The following is a 26,984-nucleotide window of genomic DNA, read 5'->3' as shown; positions in this document are numbered from 1 at the left end:
TAGTTGTGGGTAATTTAAAAAGGCACGTGATACATGCTATTTTAGCATTCTATTAGAAAAACATAATCAGTCTCCATGATTCAAAACTGGCAAGAAAATCAATTAGGCTACGACGCTATAATTGTTCATTTCTGCTCTATGGTCTTTTTTTTTAATTAGTAATCAGTGCTGCCATGTCTACTGAAATTTCAGTATATCTACTGATATTTTTTGCAATATACTGATATTTCTTCGTTCCACAAAATTCCCACCATCCGGGAAAAAAACCAGCGGCCCGCGGCAAAACATTTCTCGTCTAAATTGAGAAACAGAAATCTACTGATATTTTGTCGAATTTACTGATTTTTTTTCCACATTTTAGTGAAATTTCAAATTTTGACTTGGCAACACTGATTCGATTTCCGTTTGTGTTCGTCTGGCAAGGTGGACGTGTTGTGGGTTGCTGCTCAAATCTGTTAAATTCTTTGTGCAACTGTGAATTGTTTGTTAAAATGGGAGTGTGCACCGGTATTCTATCTGGCCTGCTGGTCTTAATAAATGTTATATTCCTGGTAAGTACCCACCGATTCATTTTATTACAATGTCCAAATGTGTCCATAACAAAGTACCTACACATTTCTTTACCAGACCCAAACAAGAAAAACATTTAAAACGGATCGATCGAAATATTTCCCTTACTGATTAATGAGACATTCAAGAATGGTTGTATTACTCTTAAATAATGCTTTTCTATGATTAAAAAGGCACGAAACACAACATGAAAAGTATTTTGTAATTATTGTTGATACTTGCTGATATATCAATCTACCACCATAATATTCACTTATTACTCACATGTCATTACAAAGAAATATGACTAATCAACGTATAATTCAAGTATAATATCAATAGTGAGTCTTTAGAACTTGCCATTACAGGCTTAAGTAATGAACGCCCTTCGAGAAAGTAGGTAGGTATCATTCAGTGCTGGAAACTGAACAGGAACCGAACCCATACTTGTTTTAGAACTGATCCCTTTGCCCGAACCGAAACCCATAAAAATTGCAAATTAAAATATTCCTTGGCTTTTTACAATATTATTCATTCATAATTATTAATATTCGCTGGTGGCAGTTATTCTAATTATTAATCCTACTATGTAAGTACAGTAAAAACAAAACAAAGATTCGGTTGGTCGATGGTGTGCGTGCGGATGTTTACCTCTACTAGTGCTACTAATTTACCTGGCAGCCGATGTACTCGCAGCGTTGACGACGGCATACGTATTCGTACGCATACAATCCACGAACCGAATCATTGTTTTGTTTTTACTGTACCTACATTAATATTATATTTTAGTTAATTTTATAATACCTACTCGATATCGTTTTTGTGATCGAAGTCTTTTGAGACGAAAAACTATAACAAAACCTCTCAACTCAAAAATAAAAAGGTTGTGTTAGGTTTATCTTGTTTTTCAGTAGATTATGTTAGGTTAGGTTTTTGGTCTAAAAACACATTAACCATAATGACGATATAGATATATGTATACTATAATATATTACCATATTTTGTTCTGTCCTAAAATTAAATAAACCGTAAAGTTTAATGCTTTTTGGACATGGATAATATTATTTTGTAGTTTATTTTGCAGTTTACATTTGACTTTGCAGAATATCCCCAGCATAATGTAATATATATTTTCATATATTGTGGAGTTTGAAAAAAACCACACCGATGACTATATAATATTCTTTTTAATTATGGAGCAGTAGGCGGCTCTCGTGGTGCAATTGGTAAGGCGCTCGCCTTCCACCCGAGAGTTCCTGGGTTCGATTCCCGGTCATGACAAAAACATTTATGTGTTTTTCTCAAAGCCTGGGTGTTTGTGATTGTTCAAAATTACTAACAACCACCTTGTACGAAAAAGCAAGGACATGGTTATTAATAATTCTAAGAAAAAAAAAAAAACAATTATGGAGCAGTGAAAAAAGTAGATAAATTATATCTTTTCTAGTGGGTATATACTATATACCTGTCTGAGGTGTTTTCAAGTTATGTATGTTCAATAACTGGTTTGATTGAAATGAGAGATTTTTGCCAATAACCTAAATAACAAATAAATAATTCGGAAAACCCGCAAAAGAAATGTGGAATGATGTAATTGAATGTGCAAAACTAATAAATTAAAAACCGGTTTGATAATGGCGCTGTAAGAAGTTCCTGAAATAATTAATTACTTAATAAAGAAACATTTCTCACTGTTATTATGAACAATATAATATCCATTGTCTAGCATTTAAAAAGAAAATATATTTATCACCCAATAATACTAGTATGGGTACATACATTATTGTAATCTAATATATAAAAATTAATATTTGTGTGTTTGTTTGTTCGTATTTAATGCGCAGCCATACCGTTCATCCGATTGCAATAAAACTTTGTAAACTTATTGCTTGCACTTGCGGGAAGAGTATAGGCTATACTAATATATAAAAATGAATGTCTGTCTGTCTGTGTGTCTGTCCCGTATGCGTTCCTATACCATTCATCCGATTGCAATGAAATTTTGGTAAGTGGTTGTATGTACACCCATAAAGGTTTCTAAATTAGAAAAATCATCATCTTCTTCTTCTTCATTCTATCTTCTTTTATTCGTATGGTCCCTATACCATTCATCCGATTGCAATGAAACCTTCGTCAGTTGTTGTGGTAACACCCTCAATGGTTTTTGAATTAGTACAACCATCTTCTTCTTCTTCTTCTATTCTATATTCTTCTATTCGTATGCGTTCCTATTCCATTCATCCGATTGCAATAAAATTTTCGTCAGTAATTGTGCCAACACCCGCGAAGGTTTCTGAATTAGTACAACCATCTTCTTCTTCTTCTTTTTCTTCTTCTTCATTCTATCTTCTTTTATTCGTATGGTCCCTATACCATTCATCCGATTGCGATGAAACCTTCGTCAGTTGTTGTGGTAACACCCGCAATGGTTTTTGAATTAGTACAATTATCTTCTTCTTCTTCTTCTTCTATTCGTATGCGTTTCTATTCCATTCATCCGATTGCAATAAAATTTTCGTCAGTAATTGTGTCAACACCCGCGAAGGTTTCTGAATTAGTACAACCATCTTCTTCTTCTATTCTATCTTCTATTCGTATGCGTTCCTATACCATTCATCCGATTGCAATGAAATTTTGATCAAGTGTTGTGCTCACGCCGCAAAGGTTTCTGAATTGTTACAACTATTTTCTTTTTCTTCTATTCTATCTTCTTCTATTTGTATGCGTTCTTATATCATTCATCCAATTGCGATGAAATTTTGACCAGTTGTTGTGAGTACGCCCGCAAAGAGTTCTGAATTAGTACAACCATCTTCTTCTTCTTCTATTCGTATGCGTTCCTATACCATTCATCCGATTGCAATGAAAATTTGACTAAGTGTTGTGTTCACGCCCGCAAAGGTTTCTGAATTGATACAACCATTTTCTTCTTCTTTTTCTTCTATTCGTATGCGTTCTTATACCATTCATCTAATTGCGATTAAATTTTGACCAGTTGTTGTGCGCAAGCCCGCAAAGGTTTTTGAATTAGTACAACTGCCTTCTTCTTCTTCTTATATTCGTATGCGTTCCTATACCATTCATCCGTTTTTTTGGATCCATCCGGAACTTTGGTGAGTTGTCGTGCGCACGCCTGCAAAGGTTTCTGAATTAGTACAACCATCATCTTCTTCTTCTATTCGAATGCCTACCTACACCATTCATCCGATTTCAATGAAACTTTGGTGAGTTGTCGTGCGCATGCCCACGAAGATTTCTGAATTAGAAAATCATCTTCTACTTCTATTCGTATGCGTTCCTATACCATTCATCCGATTGCAATGATATTTTGATCAAGTGTTGTGCCCTTGCCCGCGAAGGTTTTTGAATTAGTACAACCATCTTCTTCTTCTTCTATTCGTATGCGTTCCTATACCATTAATCCGAATGCAATGAAACTTTGGTGAGTTGTCATGCGCGTGCCCACGAAGATTTCTGATTTAGAAAATCATCTTCTTCTACTATTCGTATGCGTTCCTATACCATTCATCCGATTGCGATGAAACTTTTGTCAGTTGTTGTGCGCACACCTGCGAAGGTGTCTAAATTATTATTATATAAAATACAAAGTTTGTTGTTTGTTTGTTCCATCCAATTTTGATTTTTTTTTACTACATATTAATAACATTAATAACGTTTTCATATTTTGGATTCGATTTTAATTTAGTGTTCTTATGTTTGACCTTTACTCCTATTAGAATTATTTTCATATTGCCATATTGTATTACAAAGATATTTTAATATTAAAAAAATAATTACCTATTATTATTTTTCAAATATCTAAGATAAATATAACCACGAAGCGACCCTGTGCGAAGCCGGGTACTTCAGCTAGTTATTAATAAAAATCTAATTTATGTCTATTCACCTATTATAAATGTTACGTTGCGAGTAATGGTTGACATTTTTTTTACGAATGTGGTTACCTGCAAATTGTGGTGACCATATTCTCCACTTGAAAAGGATATGATGAAGAACATTTTTATGTATACCCTACTGATATGTTTATGAGGATAATTTATACATTACATATTATATTTGTACCTATTTATCAGCTATTAACTCTGAAATAATAAGTATTGATTTCAATTTGTTAAATTTGATGGCATTGAAACTAAACCCTGAATGGAACCTGTATGGTAAAAGAGCCGTTTCACACGGGACACTTGTATCAAGCCACCGGTGTGTCGAGCGGTTGCATTTACGCATAAATGAATGGGCGCGTTCAGACAGACACTCGTGCCACATTACACGTCCCGTCAGCGGCTTCATTCTCGGGTTGCCGAAACACTTTTACCGCAGCCAGTTTTTATGTGTCCATTGTTTGTATTTCTAATTTACGACACGAAAATATTATGCATTGACTCATTCGCTACTGAGGCGTTCATACAAATAAAACAATAAAGGGAATGTGACTCGTGCAAAACCGTGGACATGTAATTTTAGCTCTGACGCCAGAGACAAATTAGCTATTCGGTGGCTACATTAGCCACTGCGGTGTCGAGTGGTTGGATACTTTGGTGTCTAGACACCTGTGTCAAAACCACTGGTGTGTCGAGCGGCTGCATATACACATAACTGAACGGGTGCGTTTAGACAGGGACACACGAGTGTCGCATTCATTTATATGTAAATGCGGCATCCTAACACCGGTGGCTGGACACAGGTGTCCTGTGTTAAACGGCTCTTAAGGGTTCTAATAGCTGTAGTTTGCATCCACTGTCATGATAATAAATGGTATTATAGATAAAAGTACTGGCCACATCAGCACATCACAATGCATATTACTTAGTATTATTCTTATGACAGTTTGGTCTCATCTTTCATTACAAATTGATTTGTAAGAATGTCAGTACCTATCTAAATATTTTTTTCTTTAAATAATCATCATCAATCAGTTCATCAGTCATCATCACTGAATACTTAAACAAATATTATTTCTAACTGAAATATGAACTGCTGACAACATTATTTATTTATAAGCCTTTGTACTAGCAGTAAGGTATATTATTCTCCTTATAGGTACACTTGTTTATATTATCTTGATTTATTAATTTACATAATACCATGTTTAAAATAAAATGTCTCTTGTAAATGATCAATCATCTCACTCACTCAGCATCTGTTGCAAGCAAACCTCACAGAGGGAGTATAAATATGTGCTACCGAAGTCGCTTGTCACAACTAAGAATCATCTTGAATATGTCAATACCTACTTATCCAATCATATCGATCTTGAGAAAGATAATAGATAATAATAGAGAGAAAGATAATGAGTGTCATAAAGTCTCTCAGGACAGATACTGAGAGTCTCGACAGCTTCAAATACCTGGCGGGCACACTGCGGGAGATGGCATTTTGTGAAGAGAGCTCGATATCCAAATGGGAATGGCTGAAGCAATTTTTAATTCGATGCGGAATGTTTGGGTGTCACGACCAGCGGCGGCTGGTCTAACATCATACAAGTGCACTGCACTGCCTGCACTGCCTGCATTGCTATGAAACATCGTTCAACATCGTAAATTAGATTTTTTCTTCATAGGTTTTTAATATTATCGCTCACTTATTGTAATGCAAACCATAAACCGATGTGCCCATATTGCCAATAGGCGATAATACAGGCACTATGCACCGTATACATCATCCTCACTGAAATCATTTGCGGCCCGCCCCGCCCCGGCAATATATTTAGTTTACTTAAAATGAACACAAAGCTTAGTATGAACTAAAGCCATTATAAAACAACTTAAACCGTGCTAATCATTTTCGCCATGCGTAAGTTCCAGAATTACGTGAGGCCGACCGGGTAAAATGACAGATTGGTCTGAGTAGAGAGCAATTACAGATTTGAATTATGGTTTATTATTATAGACGCTGCAGCTTACTGTTCACAGTCAAATTATGTTTAGTATCATATTTAGCAATCTTGTATGTAAAATGCATGTAAAACTAAAAATAAAATTCATTATTTTCTAAATTTAAAATCGGTAAGAAATACAATGTTGGTAAGATATTTTGATTTATGTGTACTCCAATTTAAATCAGTGAAGATAAAAATAATTTTGCTACCTACCGCATATCTGGAAAATTAATATTTCATTATCATGTGTGTTGACTAAACGCGAAATGATGTCGGTTATTTATAATATAGAAAATTATTAATTCATGAATTCTAGTGATAAGCTAATAAATCTTAATACTATTTTCACAAAGTGCAGTTTCATAATAATCATTATTCATACAGTGTACTAATTGCTAAAGATACCTAATGTACTTATATTGAATAAGATGGCTTTTGTTAAAAGTAAGAGGTATTTATCTACTATAAGAGATACAATCGTTTCTTAAAACTAATCTAATAAAGATTTAAGTAACTCGCATCATGCTTTATTAAAAATATAAAATATACAGGTAATTTCCGAAATGTCAATAACGTTTTGTCAAATCAAAAATAACGCCGAATTGCTTCAATTTTGCAGGCGGTCGGAATAACAATTCTAGCGGTGGCTGGAATCCGTGGATACTTCTTCCAGCTGTCGATGTTCATATTCATTGCTGGAGGAGTTCTCCTCTCGGTCAACTGCATCGGAGGCTGCTGCCTTGGCTTCAGGAGGAAAGGGACAACGGCTTCTGTAAGTGTATTTAAAATCTAATTATTACAATGAATGGCGTTGCAGTCCTGTGTGGGTCTCGGCCACCTCTATCTATCGGTGTCTTCATCATAAATATCGAACGGAGAAGTTAAAGGGTAACCTGATGATTTACATTTAATCTATTTCAGTTTGATATAAATGTCAGTTGATCTCTTTATGATTTTGTGATTGTTATTTTATTAATTACATTACCATGTTCGATCCTGAATGGATCTTATGCGCCTTCACAGAGTGGAGGTTGTATTAACAGATTTTTGTTTTTATAAGAAATGGGTATTAGCCACTCGCTCAATCTATCTAGACCTGAGATTTGAATCTGCGACCCACCATATTATAAGACGACACGTTACCATTCGGCTATCGTGATGGTTTGTTTAGGTACCATTTAATGAGATACTGAATATATTTTTACAATTTCAACTATCAAATCATTCTACCGTATTCAAATGATAATGCGTAATTCACACAAATTGAAGTATTACCTTTTTGTCATAACATAACGGATGTGAGTATTACTGATAAGGATAAAAATACATGAAGAAACAGTACAGTTCGGTTATGAGGAATACAGCGGAAAACACATTTTGAAAATACCCGATATACTGGATTATTTGTTAGTTTGGGTTAAGTTTGGTTAGGTTAACCTAACAGTATATCGGCTATTTTCAAAATGTGTTTGCCGCTGTATTCCTCATAACCGAACTGTACCGAAGAAACTTGTATTTTTTCAACTTTGATATAATTTCAGGGAAATTATGAATGAATTTGAAGTTCTGGTTTGAGCGATTCACGGGGGAGGCGGTAGCCTCGGAAACAATCGGGGGGCGTTGCATATAAATAAGGGACTATGGAACCAAAAAAAAGCTAAAGAATGTTTTGAAAAACAGTTTGCACGTATCATGTGTTGTGTAACATTGTCATTACTATATTTTTCCAATAAACATGGTCACAAATCTGTTGTCTAAAAAACGAAACCGACTGCAAATAACTAATCAGGGTGATTTTAATGCCGCTGACACAATAGAGCCGAACATTAGTAAATTAGAAGTCACATACGAGATTCATTCTTCTTTTTATGATTATCTTTAATGATATTCGCAATGTTACTATGATTGATTTTAATAAATAATTTTACAAAATCTTATTTACATCTTTCTTTACTATGTTTTGTAAGTAGAAATATTAGATAGGAACCTAAATAAAAGAATACAAAGTTGTCATATGTATGTTGTATCATTCTGTTTGTTAGGTGGATTTCCAGGGAAGTTTGGGAATCAGAGTCAGACTGTTATATTCGGAATAATGTGACATTTTCGTGATAAATGCACACGGAACTATGGCATTTTTTTTTTCAAATATTCGTCAAGACATAAAGGCAGGGTCGGACTATGTGTCAGAACTTGTTGGCTGGGTTGTGCATTCAATACATTGTGATAACATTCTGCATAAAAAATCATTGGGTGTATTATGACAATACAGATCGATGTTATGGGTATCCAAAAAGAATCGAAGATGCATATCTAGGGTTGTCTGTAAAATAAGGTCTCCAATTTTTTTCACAAAGAAAAACACATTTATTTGCAATGAATTATATATTGTTGGAAAGCCTCGACTTTCTAGTATTTTACTACATAATCCCTGTTGCGATTGATGCATTTTTGCATGGGGTGTAGCATTATTTGTATACCTGTGTCATAGAACTCTCATGCCTCAGCGTGCAGGTAGCGTACGGCCTCTTCTTAAGACTCCTCGTGGGTCCTGAAATTTGTCCCACCCAGGTGTGACTTCAACACATGAAAGGGATGATAAAAACTTGGTGCTATATCCGGGCTGTAGGGGGGTGTGTGACGTTATCCCATCCAAATTAGTTGATGTGGTCGGATGTTGCACGTCAACTTGTTGCTGTTGGTGATCTTTGGTGAGCATTTTGGGGACCCTCTTGTGATAATGCAAATGTTCTGTCAAAATCTTGTCAATAGTAGTCTTACTGACATCAGGAATCAATTTGCACAGCTTCCGAATTATCACCCGTCGATCTTGAAGCATTACCTTCTCCACTTTTGCAATTGTTTCGTCCGAAACCGATGGCCGTCCGGCACGCTGTTCATCATGGACGTCTGTACATCCGTTTTTAAACTCTCTGCACCATTTTCGCATGTTTTTGATGTCCATACACTGTTGTCCACATACTTCATATAACTGTCAATGAATTTCTATAGGCTATATATCCTTAGCACACAAAAAACGAATAACAGAACGTAACTCATACCTGGTGGTAGCGGCGAGTGAAGGCTCCATCGCGAACGGTTACCAAACCAAAACTAAGCATTGTAGACAGCTCGGAGTGGTGGGGATTTGTAGGCGGAGAACCAAACTACACACCAGTGTTGCCGGATCTTGCGTTAAAGCGTTCCTCGCGACTCCAGTGCCTTGGAGACCTTATTTTAGGGACAACCCTCGTATATATATATATCTGCAGGATGCACCCTCACACGTTTTGCAGAATAGGTCAAAGACAGTTTAACTAAATTATATCAATATGTACATGAAACTCTAGAGGTGTGCCTAATTTCAGCTGTCTTTTATGTGGGATTTTGATTTATGTTGGACATTCCGTTACTACTCGGGCTAATATACCAGTTTTCTTAACTAGTTTGGATTACCACCTTATTTTAAAGCATATTATCTCAAGTACCTATCATAATATCAAAATAAAAGCCAGTTTAAAAACTATTTAACATAATATTATGTTAGTTCTTATAGAAGCAGAATGTATCTTTGCCGTCTTTGTTCTTTAACATGCACAAAGCCTCATAACTTCAAATACATAGCATCATTCGGCTATCAAAACATTCTATGTGATAATTTTGTCAATTTTTTTTTATATTAGACTGCAGCGTCTAAAACCATTACTGTTCTATAGACCGCCAAAATTAAATGTTACATGTCGCATTTTAATTAGACTATAATATCTACAATATCGTCTCTCTTCTGGCAGAACACACTAACTGGAGAATACTAGTTTTGAGTGATTTGACTTTGAAGTTGTTAAAATGTTTGAAATGGTCTATCATGTGAGTTTATTAAGTAATCGTAAAAAGGATGACTTTAAAATAAAGACTGTTTATTTATTAAGAAGGTTTCGAGACGGTAAAGTTTGAAATAAGGAACATTTTGGTATAACTAACTCAATATGTCATTTTTTCGAATTAGTGTCTTCTGCCAGAACAGTGACGACATACTAGTCATCACATTGGAGCAATAATTATTACAAACACTTGATTATGACGAGCCTCCCATTAATTGTTATTTTGAAAAATCAAGTCATTCAGAGACTTAACTTTTTGTGTTCATTAGCAGTTTTTTGTCTCGGTTGTAACATTTCAATATCTTTACATAAAAGGTTTTAACAGCATGATAAATAATTGGTACATATTGGTTTGTATTATTATTATTTTTATTATAATGTTTCTGCATGCTAAAACTGAGTTAAATGAAAATAATGTTGGTAGATGATAGTTATTATCCTAGAGGTATTTTGAGACATATACTAAAATTACTGGTGTCTTTTTTCAGTATGGCTTCCTAATGATATTAATGATCGTCGCTCAAGTGTCCCTGATCGTTTTCCTGATTAAAGAGTACGGAGACATGAACAACGTGCTGGACGAATTACTCAAGGTCACCTTCGAGAGCGCCAAGAAACATGACACCGGCTCAGTTGTGTTTGTCGACGACGTCCAATATATGGTAGGTGGCAAATTATATCTGATAATTTATTTCGAAATATTATTTTATGAAGGACTAGTGTGGCCCGTGAAATGATTCTTTATCTCTAGGCTACAGAAATGTATAGCTATAAAATTTTATAGGATTTCATAAACGTTGGTTTTTCATCTACCTACTAAATCAAAATTTATTTTGGTTTTCTTGTTTGCATGTTTTCTTTTTCGAGTGCAAGCTTAAAGTGTTTAAGTAATGTTTTAATAATTTTCTACTAAAGTTTTAACATGACAGTTTTGCTAGACTCTACTGACGTTTTGATAGACATCTCAAAACAGGTAAATTAATAGTTTAATAGTATTACGATACAGTAGGTAACTATAAATTTTTTTTTTAAAACGTTTTTTAAAATTTCTTAAAACTTTGAGAAACTTTTGATAAATAATCAAAAATTCGAAATATATTTATTAATTATTCACCAAAATATATCTACCAAATACATTATTTACATTTTTTAATCTCCTTCCAATTTATATAAAAAAAATTGTGATTGATTTCAATATAAATTTTATTATGCTTATAGAATTAACAAAAAGCTTCACTCTACCACCACGTAAATGCGGATTTAATTATAAAATTTTATTCTCTGAAAAATATGAGTTTACTTTTGGTTGGTTTTGCGTCTACAGATTTCCTACAACCCACTTATCACAAATCTGCACATTACATATTATGTCATTTGGACGTGACGTCAATTGATGTCGACTAAATTACATGGAAAATATTGTAAAGCTGTGGTTGTTTTTATATCGCAATGTGTTTATCTATATGTCCACTTATTTATTTTTTATTATCCAATCAATCACCTTATCATTATTCCTCATTTACACTGACCACATAAATTAACATATCAATATTATATTAAATTTATCAATATATTACAGTATTTTCCTTCTTTTGCATTGTTCAATCCGCAGTGTCCTAATTTGCTATATTGCGGTTAGGTTATCATTTCATTCACATGATTGTCGATATTTCAATACACCCACCCCTACACATATTCATTTTATCCATCATTTTTTTCCCCGACCATGTCCAAAGATAAGATAAGATCATATGGGCCTCCACAGAGTGGGGGTTTGCATTAACAGATTTTGTTTTTACGAGAAATGTATATCAGCCACTTGCTCAACCTATTAGGTCCATAATCTGACTCATACACAAATTGAAAAGCAATATGTGTATTTGCCAGACCCAGGATTCGAACCTGGGGCCCATGATGCTATTGGCCAGACGCTTAAGCATCATGCACCATGGGTGTTCATCATTTTTAGTGAAGACTAACTAATTTAAGCATAATTAGGTAGTGAGTGGCTCAATTGGTAAAGTACATTGGTCGGAATCCAATGGATCCGAGTTTAAGTCCTGCAATTTTTTTTAGTAGGTATATTATATCTGACGTGTCATATCCAGCGATTAGGTTACTAATCAGGGGTAGATGCTGATTTAGGACGGATCCAGTTAAAGGAAAATTGCGGAGAATGTTTGTTCATTTGGAAGAGCAATATTATGAGTGTGAGTACTGTATAATACTTGAGCAAGTGTCTTGGAGCTCTAGCGATCTCAAGCAACCTCGAGATCTCATTTATACCGTCCTGAGATGTTTGGATAAAAAACGTCTCCCATTGGGACATGTGGGTGAGAGGTACTAGTATTGGATGGGAGAGGTGCCGAGCGAGATAGATGGATGCCACGATACCGATTCAGATACTCCACACCGAGATTGGTTCTGTACATTGCAAACATAGATATTAGTTGTGCTCCTCTCCGGAATGGTAGCATTGCCCTAAAATTTTTTTTTTTTTGAGATAATAGCGTTTAAAACGATGCACAAGTTACGTATTGTATGTCACTACTCTTAATACCCCTAGTGCCATCTGTTGTCGATATTAAATAATGATTTTTGGCTGATATGTATGTCGTGTCATTTGCAATGATTTAACAAACGGAATGCTGGTTCTGGACTTATGTCTGGTGGTCCAAAGTGAGCTTTTGGAACATAAAATGCTCTCTTCTTCGTGGTTGATTCTTACAGCGGCTTCAAATGATGCTCTGATGTTTGTTAATTTTCCATATATTTGATGTAACATGAGTATCTTGGTGGTACCATAGGCCTGACCCAGCATTTACACTGATGCATTATTTTCTTGCAGTTTGAATGCTGCGGAGTGGAGACATCTCTGGAATACCCTCTGACCCAAGTGCCGGATTCGTGTTGCAGTGGCCGCAGCACTGTTAAGGATTTCATGGACCTGTTGACCAACGTCTGCACTGCCATCACATCACACAAGACTGGCTGCGGTGCTGCCATGTATCCCTACATGAAGTTTTTCGCCATTGGGATCTTCTCACTCGAGGTATAGTATAACAATCTGTTCTGTTATAGTACAACAGCTATAGACATGTTACTTTATCCACTTATTACTGTATGCATTCATTTAATTGGAGCCAAACTGGTGTGTTCGTTCAATAGGAATGGAAGTAAAATGAAAGTTTAAACTGTCTGGTTTGCTAAATCGTGATCTCTCTGTTGCACTCGCAGTGTGAGTAAGTTGAGTGAGGGGCCAACATCTACAATACGCATTGCGGACCAATGAACTACCATTTGTTTACTACAGTTCAAATGAGGTGGATTATGGCGTCGGTCCCTATTAAAAAATTCGGATCTGCAAAATGCTATTTTTCAGTATGAGCAATCAAAGATGTTTCATCAAATATCCTTTGTGACCTATTGCTTGCCATAATGAATAAAAATACGGGCTATAGAAACTTTTCTAAACGTTTATAAAAACATCTGTCTGTCCGGTGAACATAGCAGCAACTGTCAGATTCGACGCATCTTGCTCACCCACGCCCAGACTACAATGTCGGTTGGTAAGAACCGACATTGTTATTCGGACACTCTCGGTAGATCCGTCATTTTTAACTTAAGTATCTCGAAATTTTTCAAACAAACAAAAAAAACTGTGATTGTGGTATAAATGTTTAAAGCGTTTAAACAACTTTTACGTAATAATCCTAAAATGACAAAATTTCAGATCCGACTTTTTTAATAGGGACCGACGACGGGTAACTCAGTATTTACTAGATATTTATAATAATTATAATCAATGAGTTATAACATATTTTAGATATCATACACTGGTAATCTCATATTTAAATTGATGGCAAATGAATATTTCCTAATAGAATTTAATTTTCAATTATTATTCTTTATGACATGTATTAGTACATTTACCACTACATATCTGATGGTTACACTCTCCCATTTATATTTGTCGTGCTTTATTAATTAGCAACAATTGCATTACCAATGTCTAAATCAAGTACTTGCTACACAGCGAACTAAAAACCGGCATGGTCACTACCAATGTGTGTAATCAATACACCATTTTTTATTAAGTTTAGGAAATAGTTTTATTTTCACATTCAATATTACTGCCACATCTGACTGCTGACTCCTGGACTAGACCAAAAATAGTGCGACTTGTCTGTTCGTCTTATGTCAAGGATAAAAGACCATTTGAGAACAAGATCTCGTTTTACAGAATGTTAAAAACGGTTATGATGCATTTCCAATTGCATATGTAACCTTTAAGTCGATTCACTCAACATTCGTCACCTGTGTACAGTGGAACCCCGACCTTTTCCCACACGGATCGTTCTTTTTTGAAAGTCCCGCCATACACCCATAAGAACAATGTTAAATACTCCCGCATTAACTTTTCCCCGATTTATCGTTTTCCTCGATCTATTGTCTAAATATTATGGTCCCGTCACAAATATCCTGATTGAACGTTTTTGAGTATTTTTCATTTTGCTTTGGTAGAATTGTTTATGATTACAGACTATTACAGACCTTTCAGTCGCGTCGCTTTGTTTGCACAGATCGGTCGACGTTCAGGCTTGCCTCGCATCCTTGTATCACGAAGTTTTATAAGTCGCAACTAAAATGCCCCCCATGAAGAAAACTAGAATTCTAGCCAGGAAAAAACGAGCTTTTTTTTTTTAAATTTTTTATATATCCCGCATTTATCATTTTTTTTCTAAGGTCCCTTGAAAATCGTAGAATCGGGGTTTCACTGTACTTGTATTAATTCAAATCTCAACACTTAAATATTAATCTTCTCTACAGTTCTATAAATTTATATGTCAATGGTAAAAGTAATCTACTTCGGTATGTAATTAATTACATCTAATTCAAAATCATCTAAGCACCAATATGTAATAATACCTACTATGCTATATTATGCCGGGTCCACACTGGCAACATGTCCTGCGACAACCTCGTTAAATTTTACGATAATTATCATAATAGCTTAAGAAATTTTTTGTTGTTGCCAGTGTGGACCCGGCATTATATTTATTCAAGTCAATCCATACTGCTGTTTAATGAAATGCCTCATTGCATAAAATTATTTAAAGATAAAGACAATCCATTTTATAAATGAAACCATTGTTATTATTAGTAATTTGTATAAACATGGCATTGTGTTATTTTTAACAACATGATTAACCAAAGCATTTGCAGTTATTATTTCTAAGAATATATTATGCAAACAACATCTGGCAAGCTTCACTACCATAGAGGAGTGATTTCTAACCTTTTCTGCATCATTGCATACTATTCCAATTATATAAATTTCATGGCATAGTACTGAAGAATACATTTTTTTTTAATTCAAAGATATACTTTTATAAGTGAACTGAATTATTTTTGTCACTAAATGCAGTTTAATAAATTCTACATGCTAGCACTATTTTAGACAGTCCCACGATGGCCGTACGGCTACAGTGTCGACTTAGAATATTAACTTACCAAAGAAATGTTATTGATTAATTTAATAAAACGCAAAATTTTTTAGTAGTTAATTAATTAAATTAATCAATAATACGATGCAGTTCCACCATAAATTGACAGTTACCACAATAAAAGAAAAACAAAACAAATGTTACATGATTAAGTTGGTAAACTCTACAGATATTAGCTTCGCGCAGTTGGTATTTTGGATTTTTTTTTTTTTTTTTTTCCGACCATGTCCGATCCTAATAGGATCATATGGGCCTCCACAGGGTAGAGGTTTGTATTAACAGATTTTGTTTTTTTTTTACGAGAAATGGATGTCAGCCACTTGCTCAACCTATTAGGTCCATACCCTGACTCTCACACAAATTGAAAAACAATATGTGTACTTGCCAGACCCAGGATTCGAACCTGAGAATTTGGGATTTAGCTGACCGCAAATAAAACAATGGCTGCCAAGTAGTATCTGTAATGTTTTTTTTTATAGTGGAACAATTTAACCTTGAGCTTTGCTGCACAGATGCGATTCTAGTTTATTGTTTCCAATACTATTTCAAACATGAAGCCTATTGCATCGTTTTCTCTCATTCGGTGTTACTTTAACTGCGTCACATTTTCTGTCAAAAATATCTAATTTCACGTTTATGTGGTAGGTTTGTTTAAATTACACGCAAGCAGTTATATTATATTCACAACTGTTTGAGTATATCTAAAATTGTGTTACAAAGCTTTCATATTTTGACAGATGAGTTGCCAGGGTCGCACTATTCTTTTTGCTCCCAAAATGCTTTACACGCTTGCATCATAAATACAAAATAATATTTTAATGTATTTTATTTTTAAATTTCATTCAGGTTATTGCTGGAATTCTCGCCTTCACAGTGGCCATAATTCACAAGAGTGGCGGTGACAGGTAAATAAATCAAATTTTTTTTAATACTTCCTAGTTTGATTTGTGAAACAGTAAACAATTTGGGCCTTCTGTCCGTGTCGATTGTAAAATGTACGTACGTACCGATTTGTTAAAAGATACATGCGTAATTAATTTAGAACACGTCTCTGATACATTATTTATGAATTGATTTATTTTTAGATTTTAATGCGACGCGATCTGCAGCTATAATTAGACGAAACGGGACTATTTCAAATGAATCTCATCAAATCATCAGTATTAATTATTCGTTTAAATTCAAAACGAAAATAAAATACCGATGGAATGCAGCGGTCTTTAAATTATTATAAATTAATCTATGATTTTACTATCATTTTTTAATCATGTATAAGTTTTGTGTTAAAAAACATTAAAAGCCATTTTGAAATTCATAACAACTTCTGATTTCAAAAATGCTGAAAGTCCATTGTGTAAAATAGTTTTTAAATGTGTAATATCCTCATGTACCTACATTACACAACATGTATATAATGTAATTATGTAATATGCCATTAAATAAGTGCACATTGCTTTAATCATTCCTTAATTCAAGATATTTCAATGGTAAATGTTGTAGAATATTTTTAATTCTTTGAAACCAGATCAGTGACTCCCAACCATTTTCACGTCACGGCACACAGAAAAATACCTATAGGTATATGTAGATATCTACATCATCACATTGTTTAGTCTCTTAAATCATCATATTTGTGAGTAAGTAAAAATAAGTACCTAGGTACATAGTTTTGAACTATAACTAGAGGTTACCATTTAATTTCTGTTCCACAACATTTTTAGTGTGGATGAATAAAATTGGTAGTCATACAAAAATTAATATTCTTTACATTGGCACATTGAAAGATGGTGACTATAAACTTTTATTTTTCATCGTCATCTTTGACAACACATTTTGACATTATTTTAATAACATGCGGATGAAATACTATTGGTTGCAAATTATTGAGATCGTTCCATCAACATACACACTACACAAGTTAAACTCAGGCTGTCAATGTTGTCAAATGAAGTTTGTAAAATAATATCACAAAAATAGTAAATTTTCAACGTTAAGATGAAATGTGCTTGACTACAGTTAAAAAATAATTGAAAAATTAAAATAAAACAACATGTAGTACTTGTTCCATACTCTTTTATTACCATCGTTACCTACTTCGATGGGACATTGACTACTAATAAATAAAGTGTATTTCCACTAAGAATTGACTGCATCAAAAAAAAAGAATACTTAAAAAATACATACTATCGTGCATGCCCAATGTATTTTAGCCCGGTCGTATATACAAAATCGTCTCGACAGCAACATGGCCATAAATCATATGCCAGTAATGTTGCAACTTCCTCCCACGCACACAGCTGGGACAGTGACATGCTGACAACGATGAGCAGCATCTGCGCATGCTTCACTGCAAAACTTGCTATATTGAGCTGATTTCGTTGCATGCGACAGTAATGTTTTTTTTAAAGAAAAACTGTTTTACATTAAGTTAAATGTGTTTTGTGAATGCCGACAAAGTCACGAGCTTGTATGTGTAACCCGGCTTAATGTTAACACCAATACCAAATAAATTTGTACCATAGGCAAATTTGCGAGAAAATTATGTGAAAGTATTAATTTTACAGAATTATGAAGGAAATGAAATATGATCCTACAGCACACTGGTTGGGAATCACTGATTTAGACCCTATGTTAGTTTACTTTCACAATCTAATTGAATTAAGTGTCTTTCTATTTCCAAAGTGAAAGTGAGTTAGAAACAAAATTTTATTTAATAACTATACCTACTTTTGAGGCTCAGATGAACTACTATGTACTAAATTATGTAATTTTTAATGGGCTAGTTTCTGTTAAATTATATCATCTGTATATGTATATATTATGTCAATCTTAAATTCTATGAATAGGTAAGAGTTTGGGGTGTTTGAAATCGTTGTGAATATGTATGTATCATTCGTTTTATATTTTGTGAAAACAATAAAAAAATAATGACTGCTTGTCCGCACTGAACTCTACAAAACCAATTGCGTTTTTTAAGTCTCAGGTTTGCTGCCTGAATGGGATGGAGCCCAGAAACCGGTCTCAAAAGTAAAGACATTTTTTAAAAGACTTAAATGTTATATAATATATTTTTATAACTATAATTTATTTACTTCATCCCCAAAATTATTTTTCTGGATGCTGGTTTTTATTTGTCTATTTTAATTTAAAATAATACATATACTTAGACAGTTTATTAATTTATTTATGATATGTTTTTTTTTTTACTTCGCTAACTGTTTCATGTGAAATTTTATGTTTTTAATACTCTACGCATTAACATGAATGTGCGCTTGATTTGTAATTTTTTATGCTAGACACCCGCGGCGAAGAGCGGAGGTAGGCTGTTGGGATCCGACATAAATAGTTGTCACTAAACTTTATCAGTTATCCGTATTTGTTTTCATTGACTACAAATTACAAATGGTGTTATGTAGTCAGTTTTGAAAAAATAATTAAACCCTGCGAAAACCAAGCCATAATAGATAATAGTCAAAAAATACTTGTCTATCTATAAAACATCTAAAAATATTATGCAATTAAATCATACATAACTTTGGTTCATTTGTTTTCATTGAACTAAGATTACAATTTGGCAGATAGTGTTGATTAATTTTTAAAAACTAACTAACACTATCTGCATATTGTAGTCTTAGTTTAATGAATGAATTAAAGATTGATAAAGTTGTGTGCACTATTTATGTCGAATCTTAATAGCCTACCTCCATTCTTCGCCAGTACTACACACAAAAAAAATGCATGTTATCTTTTATAACCATTGCTTGCCTCCATACATATATGTACATTTCTCTATTTTATTACCAACTCCATAATCAATTTTAAAGGCTATACAATTTTAAATTAATGTAATTATATAGAACTCTCATCCGTACTATACTATACACTTCTTGTGATTGTCTTATAAGTTAGTTTTATTTTTAGTTAATCTAATGTCTATGGTTAGTTTTTTTATTATTTGCTTTTACCAATATGAATATTTTTCTGCACAGTTACTGAGAAAAATGTATTTACATACTATATTCGTTAGTTTACATTTGAACTGCCCAGCTGAAAATACTGGGTATAATCTCTAAGATGAAATATTTAACAAATGTTCATAGTAAGAATATATACATAATATTATGGAGTGCGACAAAATTGAATTTTATACATAATTTTAGTTAAAAGCCGCGTAACATATGTCATACGTCACGAGTAGTTGACGGGTTGAGAGACTCAGGACCCTATGCAACGTCATACTAATCTAAATAAGTGAGCTTAATATGTGTAATATGACTGATTCTCTGGCTCATAAGCACATACTGAGTGGGTGATGACAAATAACGATATGTTGTAATCAGAAGTCATAAATCAAAATTGTATTGGATACCAATTATCTACATAAACACGAAAGACTGGCAGCATTTGAAATGTCAAACTATTGAGCAATATGTCAGACTATTGAAACCAGTTTGATATAAATGCTAGGGACACTGTATCCGTGTTTTTCTTAATATCCATTCAAGTAAATTATTTTTGAATCCACTATTACGTTATTTAAAGTTTAGTTTTCATACTTTTCTCATTGTATTAAAAGTAACATTGCCATGTTATTTATTGTTTTGCTCAACTGACAACTATGCATAGGGTTCATAATTAGTAATGATGTTGACATCTTTGCATTTGACCCTTACTGATTAAAAAGTAAGTAGTCTTACAAGTTTGTGATAAAATAACGAAACAAAAACTAATTATCCCTACATTCTCTTTTAACACTCACATTACGAAGCTAAATGTCATAAGGCTAAGTGCCATTTTTTCGTCTCAACATAATTTTTAAAAGCAAATATGAAACCTAAATATTTATACTTATTATAATATATAGGCATAAAATAGAGTGTTCTCTTTTGCTTTCCATGTACTTGCCACTGACCACCGTAGTTGCCACTGAATGTTCATTCTGCCAATTTGTTAGAAACATATTTTAGTCCTCGGCAAAATAAATCCCTCTTTTCGACATTTATTATTTGGTTTATGTTGTCACTTCCATCCATTAAAATCTTTAATATATTCTCGCTATTATAGTTACTTCTAAATACCTTGCGTACCTCGCTTAACTTCAGAGCTGTTATACATTAGCGTTTTAGCGGTGCCGCTGTGTCAGGTTCCTTATCACCATTTGAGACATGTACATATACATAACTCGAGTGTTTCAATGAAACATCACACTTGCTGTGAGGTGTGACTACCCACAGTTGACAAAGATGTTTTTATTGCATTTCATTTATATAAAACTGTATCATTTTAACTAGCCCTTTATTTTAATTTTTTAATTTACTTTAATTTTTGACGTGTTGTTATCGATGTAGATATCGATAAAACAGTTGAATCTCACTAATCCGGTAATATATAAAACCTCATGTCGGATGAGTGAAGTATATCAAAATCATAATTCTTACATGTTAATCTTAAAAATCAGTCCAGTTTTATCAGTAGCAAAACATAAACCGGCACTCACATCTAAACTCGCCTCGTCTGCCGCACAGACATAAATCAAACCTTCCAAGAACGTCGATCCGGTGTTCCATATGAACACCACGCACATCTACCTAGCGACAGTCACACGTAACCTTCGAAACGCATAGATATTTGGATGCGGCGAGCCGGTATAGGAATGACCAATTTGTACGTGTTCGTATGCGTCCTGGCGTCTTCGACTCGCAGCCCGACAAGCATGCAATTTGTCGATTGCAACAGTAGATGTTTTTTTCAAACTAAAAAGTCGCATTCGTCTAATCTGCGGAACTCCATTTGGCAACGTGTGTTTTGTGTATAACGATGATGTCATATCGACGTAGGCGAGACGAGCTTTTATGTGAGAGCCGGCTAATGTTTACCAAAATAATCTATTATTGTATATTGTTCTCTCAGAATGTAACCTTGTTTAAAAACTCCCATAGTTTACGTAAAACAGGATGTGCTCGACCTCCGAATTGCCAGATCGTGGCGTATTCATTGAAATTCTTATTTTTGAAGATAAAATTTATGAGTTTTACAACATTATCATCTTTATGAGCTGTCAGTCATAAAAAATATCTCTGTGTTCAATATAGTAACGCATGAAGGCACTGTAGATTACACTTTGATTAAAATTCTATATTCAAATATCGCATGCCCGCTTCTGCCATCTTGTACTGAGTGTAATATCATCAATTTTTCATGTTGTATTCTTACGTATTTATTTTTTTTAAGTTTACCAAATTGATTTTTGATTATTTTTGCCCATATAGAGAGCAGCAACCAATCCAGCTGCAGTATAAATACCAACGTAGTTTTACGTCTCCAAGGTAAAGCACAATATTATATAATCAAAATGAAAACAACTTTTACGTACATTTTTATGAAAAGTAAACATAATAGATTACTAATTTATGTCAGCTAATATTAGGGCCAGAAAAATAACGCTCAATATTAAAAAAAGGTTGACAATTATTGTCATTTTATTTTTGTAATAAGGTTAAACCATTGCACTTATTATCTATTGAGGACTGCATAATATTTTCTCAAATGAAAGGAAAATAAGTAAGTCAAGCCCAGATGTTAAGTCTCTTCCCATGTTTCCGTATCTTTTGAATTTCACCATTGGTCCTTGTTAATAAGACTCAACAACTCATTGAAGACATTGGCGATAAATATGATGCCACAAGGTTTCCTAAAACTCGACAACTTTACCTACATATTTAAATAGACAATTATTATAAATTGAAATGATTCACATCTGCACCTGCACAATTTAAAAATATATGATGTAATTAAATATAATATAATATAATAAAAAAGTTATAGCATCTAAGCTATCGTAAAATTTACTACAACATTAAATCTGTCCATTTTTTCCCCTTTTAAATCCGTCTTCAATGGGTTAAAACATGACTCGAATCAATAATTCTAATTTTTAATAGTCAAGCTGATGATTATGTAGGAATGAATATACTTTTTTTTGACAATGTCCTATCCTAGAAATTTTTGTTTTTATGAGAATTGGATGTTAGCCACTTGCTCAACTTATTAAGTCCATACTCTGGACTCCGAACACAAATTAAAAAACCTTACATATGTGTATTTGCCAGACTCAGGATTCAAACCTGGGACCCATGAAATTATAAGCCGATGCGTAAGCCGCTCGGTTATCGTAGGCGTCGACTTCCTTGAAATTATGCTAAAACCACTGAAGTTATTTCAGTCTTTGATGTGATGTGAGTAATGAAAAACCTGAGTCCCAAGATGAGCGTAGAAAAAAGATTATTAAAACTAAAACTTACAAGGCCAAGATAGGAAGTACTCCTAGATTTAGGACTATTGTCCCAACAAGCCACTAATAATATATTATATTAATTTGAATAGTGTTCGATTTGCTACAATGCATCGTTTATAATATAACATCTACAGTTGAACTTGGTTATTACGAGGAAGATAGGACCGTCTGAATTTGTTCGTTATAAGCATTACTCGTTATATCGTTATATATAACATTTTTCGCGCCACGTTCTATTTAAGCATAGAACATAAAAAATCTGAAAACCATTGTAAAAATCCCCGAAACAAGCATGGCATTCATAAACTTCGAAAGAAGTTGTTTATTGTATGAGCCGCCGGCGCTGGTAGGTGCTACTGACAAAGCATGGATTTTTTACATACAATTTCAACCATATGCGTGGATACTTTTTCAATGTTGTCGGCGAAAACACCAATTAGGTAGTTAGACACTTAACTAGTGTCATAAACGTAATCCGATCCCGGCGGCATCCTGCCCGGTCGGATTTTATTGCTTAGGGTAGAAAATATTATTAAACGTAAAAACGTTTAAACGTAAACGTTTAAATTGACACATTAAAAGTTTTATGAAAATTTTTGACGATATTTTTGCTCGGTATACCCGATAAGTAGCTTGTTATAAAAGTTAATAAACGTATGGAGAAAATCATAAACTAAAATGTCAACGAATGTTTCCTCATTACATCCGAGATCTCGCTATTTCTGTGATCGTAATAACCGAGTTCGACTGTATTTGTTATTACAGACTAAGAGACAGGAGTATTTATGTTCATTCATCATTCATCATGCATAGTTTATAATATGCATTTTTTTTGATTTTCAGATACAGCCAAATTTGAAAAATCTGCATGTTTGCTAAATACGCTCAAGATTTTCAACTAAAGCATTTTATTGAATTCTTCAGGCGACAAATATAACTATTTTTCATTACTTATTTTAATAATATTAATGTGTAAGCAAACTGAATGATGCCGTATTGAAATAATATAATTATTATGTGTAATAGTTAATGTTCCCAGAGGGTTCACGAATCATGGTCACGAATCACGTCTTTTTGTCAATAGTTAATGTTCCCAGAGGGTTCACGAATCATGGTCACGAATCACGTCTTTTTGTCATGGCTTGTAATATTATTAACAGGGTGACGTGAGGCTTTTATTAATTCGGTTCCATTCTGTATGTCAGTGTTTTTACTAATTTTAACTACAGCATTTAAAAAGAATCTACGAAACGTTACAGTATTACGTACATTATTTTATGTTTATGTACATATCCATATATGACATGCGTATATTGATAAATCGAAAGTGATCAATGATAACAGCAGATTTTTTTCCCCAATGCATCTAAAATGAGCTATTATGTTTTTAAACTAATTGAATTGTCTCATTTAAAAAAATTTTGGTGCATAAATTTTTGAAAAATTGACATTTTGATTTATCAACGCATCACTTCTATAGTGTACATGGATATGTCTGGATTTTGCTTGAGCGTTTAATGCTCGAGTTCTGTGTTAGTGTCAATTTGCAATCTTATTTGATGTGTGAAATTTATACGAACATGTTCTCTCCAATGTGAAAATGCCTACACTTGATTAAATTGTATTATATTTGAGGCTTCTACTATCAATTTTCTAAAAATTTCAATACTTTATGGTGTTGTATAAGTTTTAATATTTAATACGTGGCCAAGTCAAATACATACGTCGAGTTATGATAACGGTCAAATCATGTTTGAAATTCAGTTATTCGTATGTCATTATTATTGCCTGACATGTAGTTAACTCATTTAGTGCTAACACCGCGTCTGGCGCGTTTGGAGCAGTTGGCCATTAGATATAATTAACCTGTTATTTAAAAGGTCAGCAGTGATTGTAATTGACATTTATTTTAGTACCTTTGTTTTTTATAGTTATTAAAGTTAATTATCATTAAAATTAAATCAATACTGCTGAAATCACTCCCGGTAAAGCGAGAGGACGTAATCACACTTTGATCTCAATTTAGTAAATAATTATGTGATAAATTTAATTCTTTCAACAACATACCCATGATTGACTAATATCTTGCTGTAAAACTTCTTTGTTTATATAAATAAATATGTAGAAAAAAAATTGTCATTTCAACTCATTTTAGTTTCGAAATTGACCAAGTAACTATTTACTTTAGTATCAAACGCGGACAAAACTGAGTACATAATTTCAGTTGTAATTTATTTTTTCATTAGTATCTATTAATTATTATTTAGAAACTGAGTTGGCGATGTTTGATAGTTGAAGCCTCACTTATATTTAATAAGGTTCTCTTGAATGCTTAACACACTGAGGTGTTTCACTCGAGCGGAATGCTGGATGGATTACTTTTATAACTTGACTATGACATAATTTTTGTGAAATTGTCAGCCTTTAGAGACTTCATGAATAATTGATCTTATAAAGTAATTATTTACTTATTATAACTATTTTTTAATAATGATAATAATTAATTTAAATAATGTTAAGCGATTGGCAAAAATTTATAAATGTATAATTGCTGTTGTAACTTGTTAGTATTATTTTTGATTGTTATTAAGGAATCTCAAAAGAAATTATATAAACCATGCTTTATAAAACTGTTTTAAAGATATTTTAATAAACAATTTACTAGTTATTTCTACATATTGTGATAGTCACTGCCTTCGAAATATTAAAAAAAAATACCCTTATATTTTATTTATAAATATATTTTTTGTACCTATTAAATGGAAAAATAATTATGTACCTATATAAAAATGGATTTTGTGAAAATTTAATTCTGTAGTTCTGTTCATTACTAGCACAATATTATCTAATAAGGGATCGTTCATATATGACGTTACATCTTAATAGCGCCTGTACACATGCATGGATTTACTGGCACCGATAGTGTGTGAATTACAAAATTGCTGACTGACTTGCCAATTTCATTCTTCAAGCGTTTGCAAACGCGTTTGTTGTCGTTGTATGGGGCTATTTGACAGGTTTAAACAGGTTGTGAAAATTGGTAAATTTCAAAGAGCTCTGCGCAGTGTAGTTGGTAGTTTTTCTCTCAGGTTCGCCACTATATTTCTAATGTGCATGTTCAGATATTGTGCAAGTTGCAACTACATATTGTATGAAAATTCACAAGCCGTTGACGTTTTTTGATCCATATAGTCACGATAATACGTGTACATATACATTTGCATTTTCTTGTTACGGCTGCGGGGCAATACGTACTGCCAGCAGTAAATTCATGCACATGCAAACGGACTATAACGGAGGGGTGGGGTTTGATATGATGTCATGGGGGTTCAAGAATGTTACGCAATGTAGACAGGAGTTAAAAGGTTTTGTAACAATGGGCGAGGGGGATCAAAAAATCTCGTAAGTCGTGTAATGTCTATGGGACGACCCCTAATGTTTTAAATGCAAAGTATTAATATTTAATTCAGAAAATTTTAAAAAATAAGCCTGATATATTTAGAAAAATAAAACTAATAATTTTGAACACTGGTGTCGTTTTTTGAAAAATACAAAAGACTGATCCTGGACTCATCTTTTACAATAATTCTTCCAAGTGCTAAATTTTCTATTAAGTGCGTCTGTCTCACTTTAAAATGTTCCAATTCTTTGAGATCGAGCTGTTTTTTGGCCAGATCTGACCGTATGATATTATATTACGCTGAAAAGCACTATTGTATTATGAATGTATGTATGTATTATAAATATAAGCTTTCGATGTACCGTTTAAGCATTTAATTTTTGATGGATCCGTGTTTAAAAAAATTCATGTATTTAATTTTTATACCTTGTACTTTATTTTGTCGCAAATAAAA

The 26,984-nt window shown here is 33.3% G+C and overlaps 1 protein-coding gene across 3 annotated transcripts; it reads left to right on the top strand.

Annotated features, from left to right (window-relative positions):
• Positions 1 to 396: 396 nt before the first annotated feature.
• Positions 397 to 26,984, top strand: LOC147064827 (uncharacterized). 3 transcript variants are annotated; one of them, XR_015071869.1, is made up of 8 exons: positions 397 to 551; positions 7,068 to 7,220; positions 10,818 to 10,991; positions 13,178 to 13,381; positions 16,683 to 16,741; positions 18,814 to 18,863; positions 22,106 to 22,162; positions 23,974 to 26,984. XR_015071869.1 is itself a non-coding variant. In XM_085957414.1 (7 exons), exons 1-7 carry the CDS (start codon positions 492 to 494, stop codon positions 23,987 to 23,989), a joined length of 723 nt encoding a protein of 240 aa, XP_085813540.1. In that variant the 5' UTR covers positions 397 to 491; the 3' UTR covers positions 23,990 to 26,984. The 3 variants fall into 3 exon arrangements, 2 of the variants coding, with proteins under 2 accessions (XP_085813540.1, XP_085813541.1); XM_085957414.1 differs by lacking the exon at positions 18,814 to 18,863; XM_085957415.1 differs by lacking the exons at positions 18,814 to 18,863; positions 22,106 to 22,162; positions 23,974 to 26,984 and adding an exon at positions 16,922 to 18,804.

The sequence above is a fragment of the Rhyacophila brunnea genome, unplaced genomic scaffold, assembly GCF_057557595.1.
Source record: "Rhyacophila brunnea isolate RB1 unplaced genomic scaffold, BYU_Rbru_1.0 scaffold_7, whole genome shotgun sequence".
Classification (NCBI taxonomy): Eukaryota; Metazoa; Arthropoda; class Insecta; order Trichoptera; family Rhyacophilidae; genus Rhyacophila; species Rhyacophila brunnea.
Note: the sequence above shows the minus strand (reverse complement) of the source record. Positions and strands in the feature narration are given on the sequence as shown.

Excerpts from the sequence above, each read along its gene's own strand:
- LOC147064827 (XM_085957414.1), top strand. The coding sequence starts at position 492 with ATGGGAGTGTGCACCGGTATTCTATCTGGCCTGCTGGTCTTAATAAAT. Across the intron at positions 10,992-13,177 it reads TCGACGACGTCCAATATATG|TTTGAATGCTGCGGAGTGGA; the intron begins GTAGGTGGCAAA and ends ATTTTCTTGCAG. Across the intron at positions 16,742-22,105 it reads CACAAGAGTGGCGGTGACAG|AGAGCAGCAACCAATCCAGC; the intron begins GTAAATAAATCA and ends TTGCCCATATAG.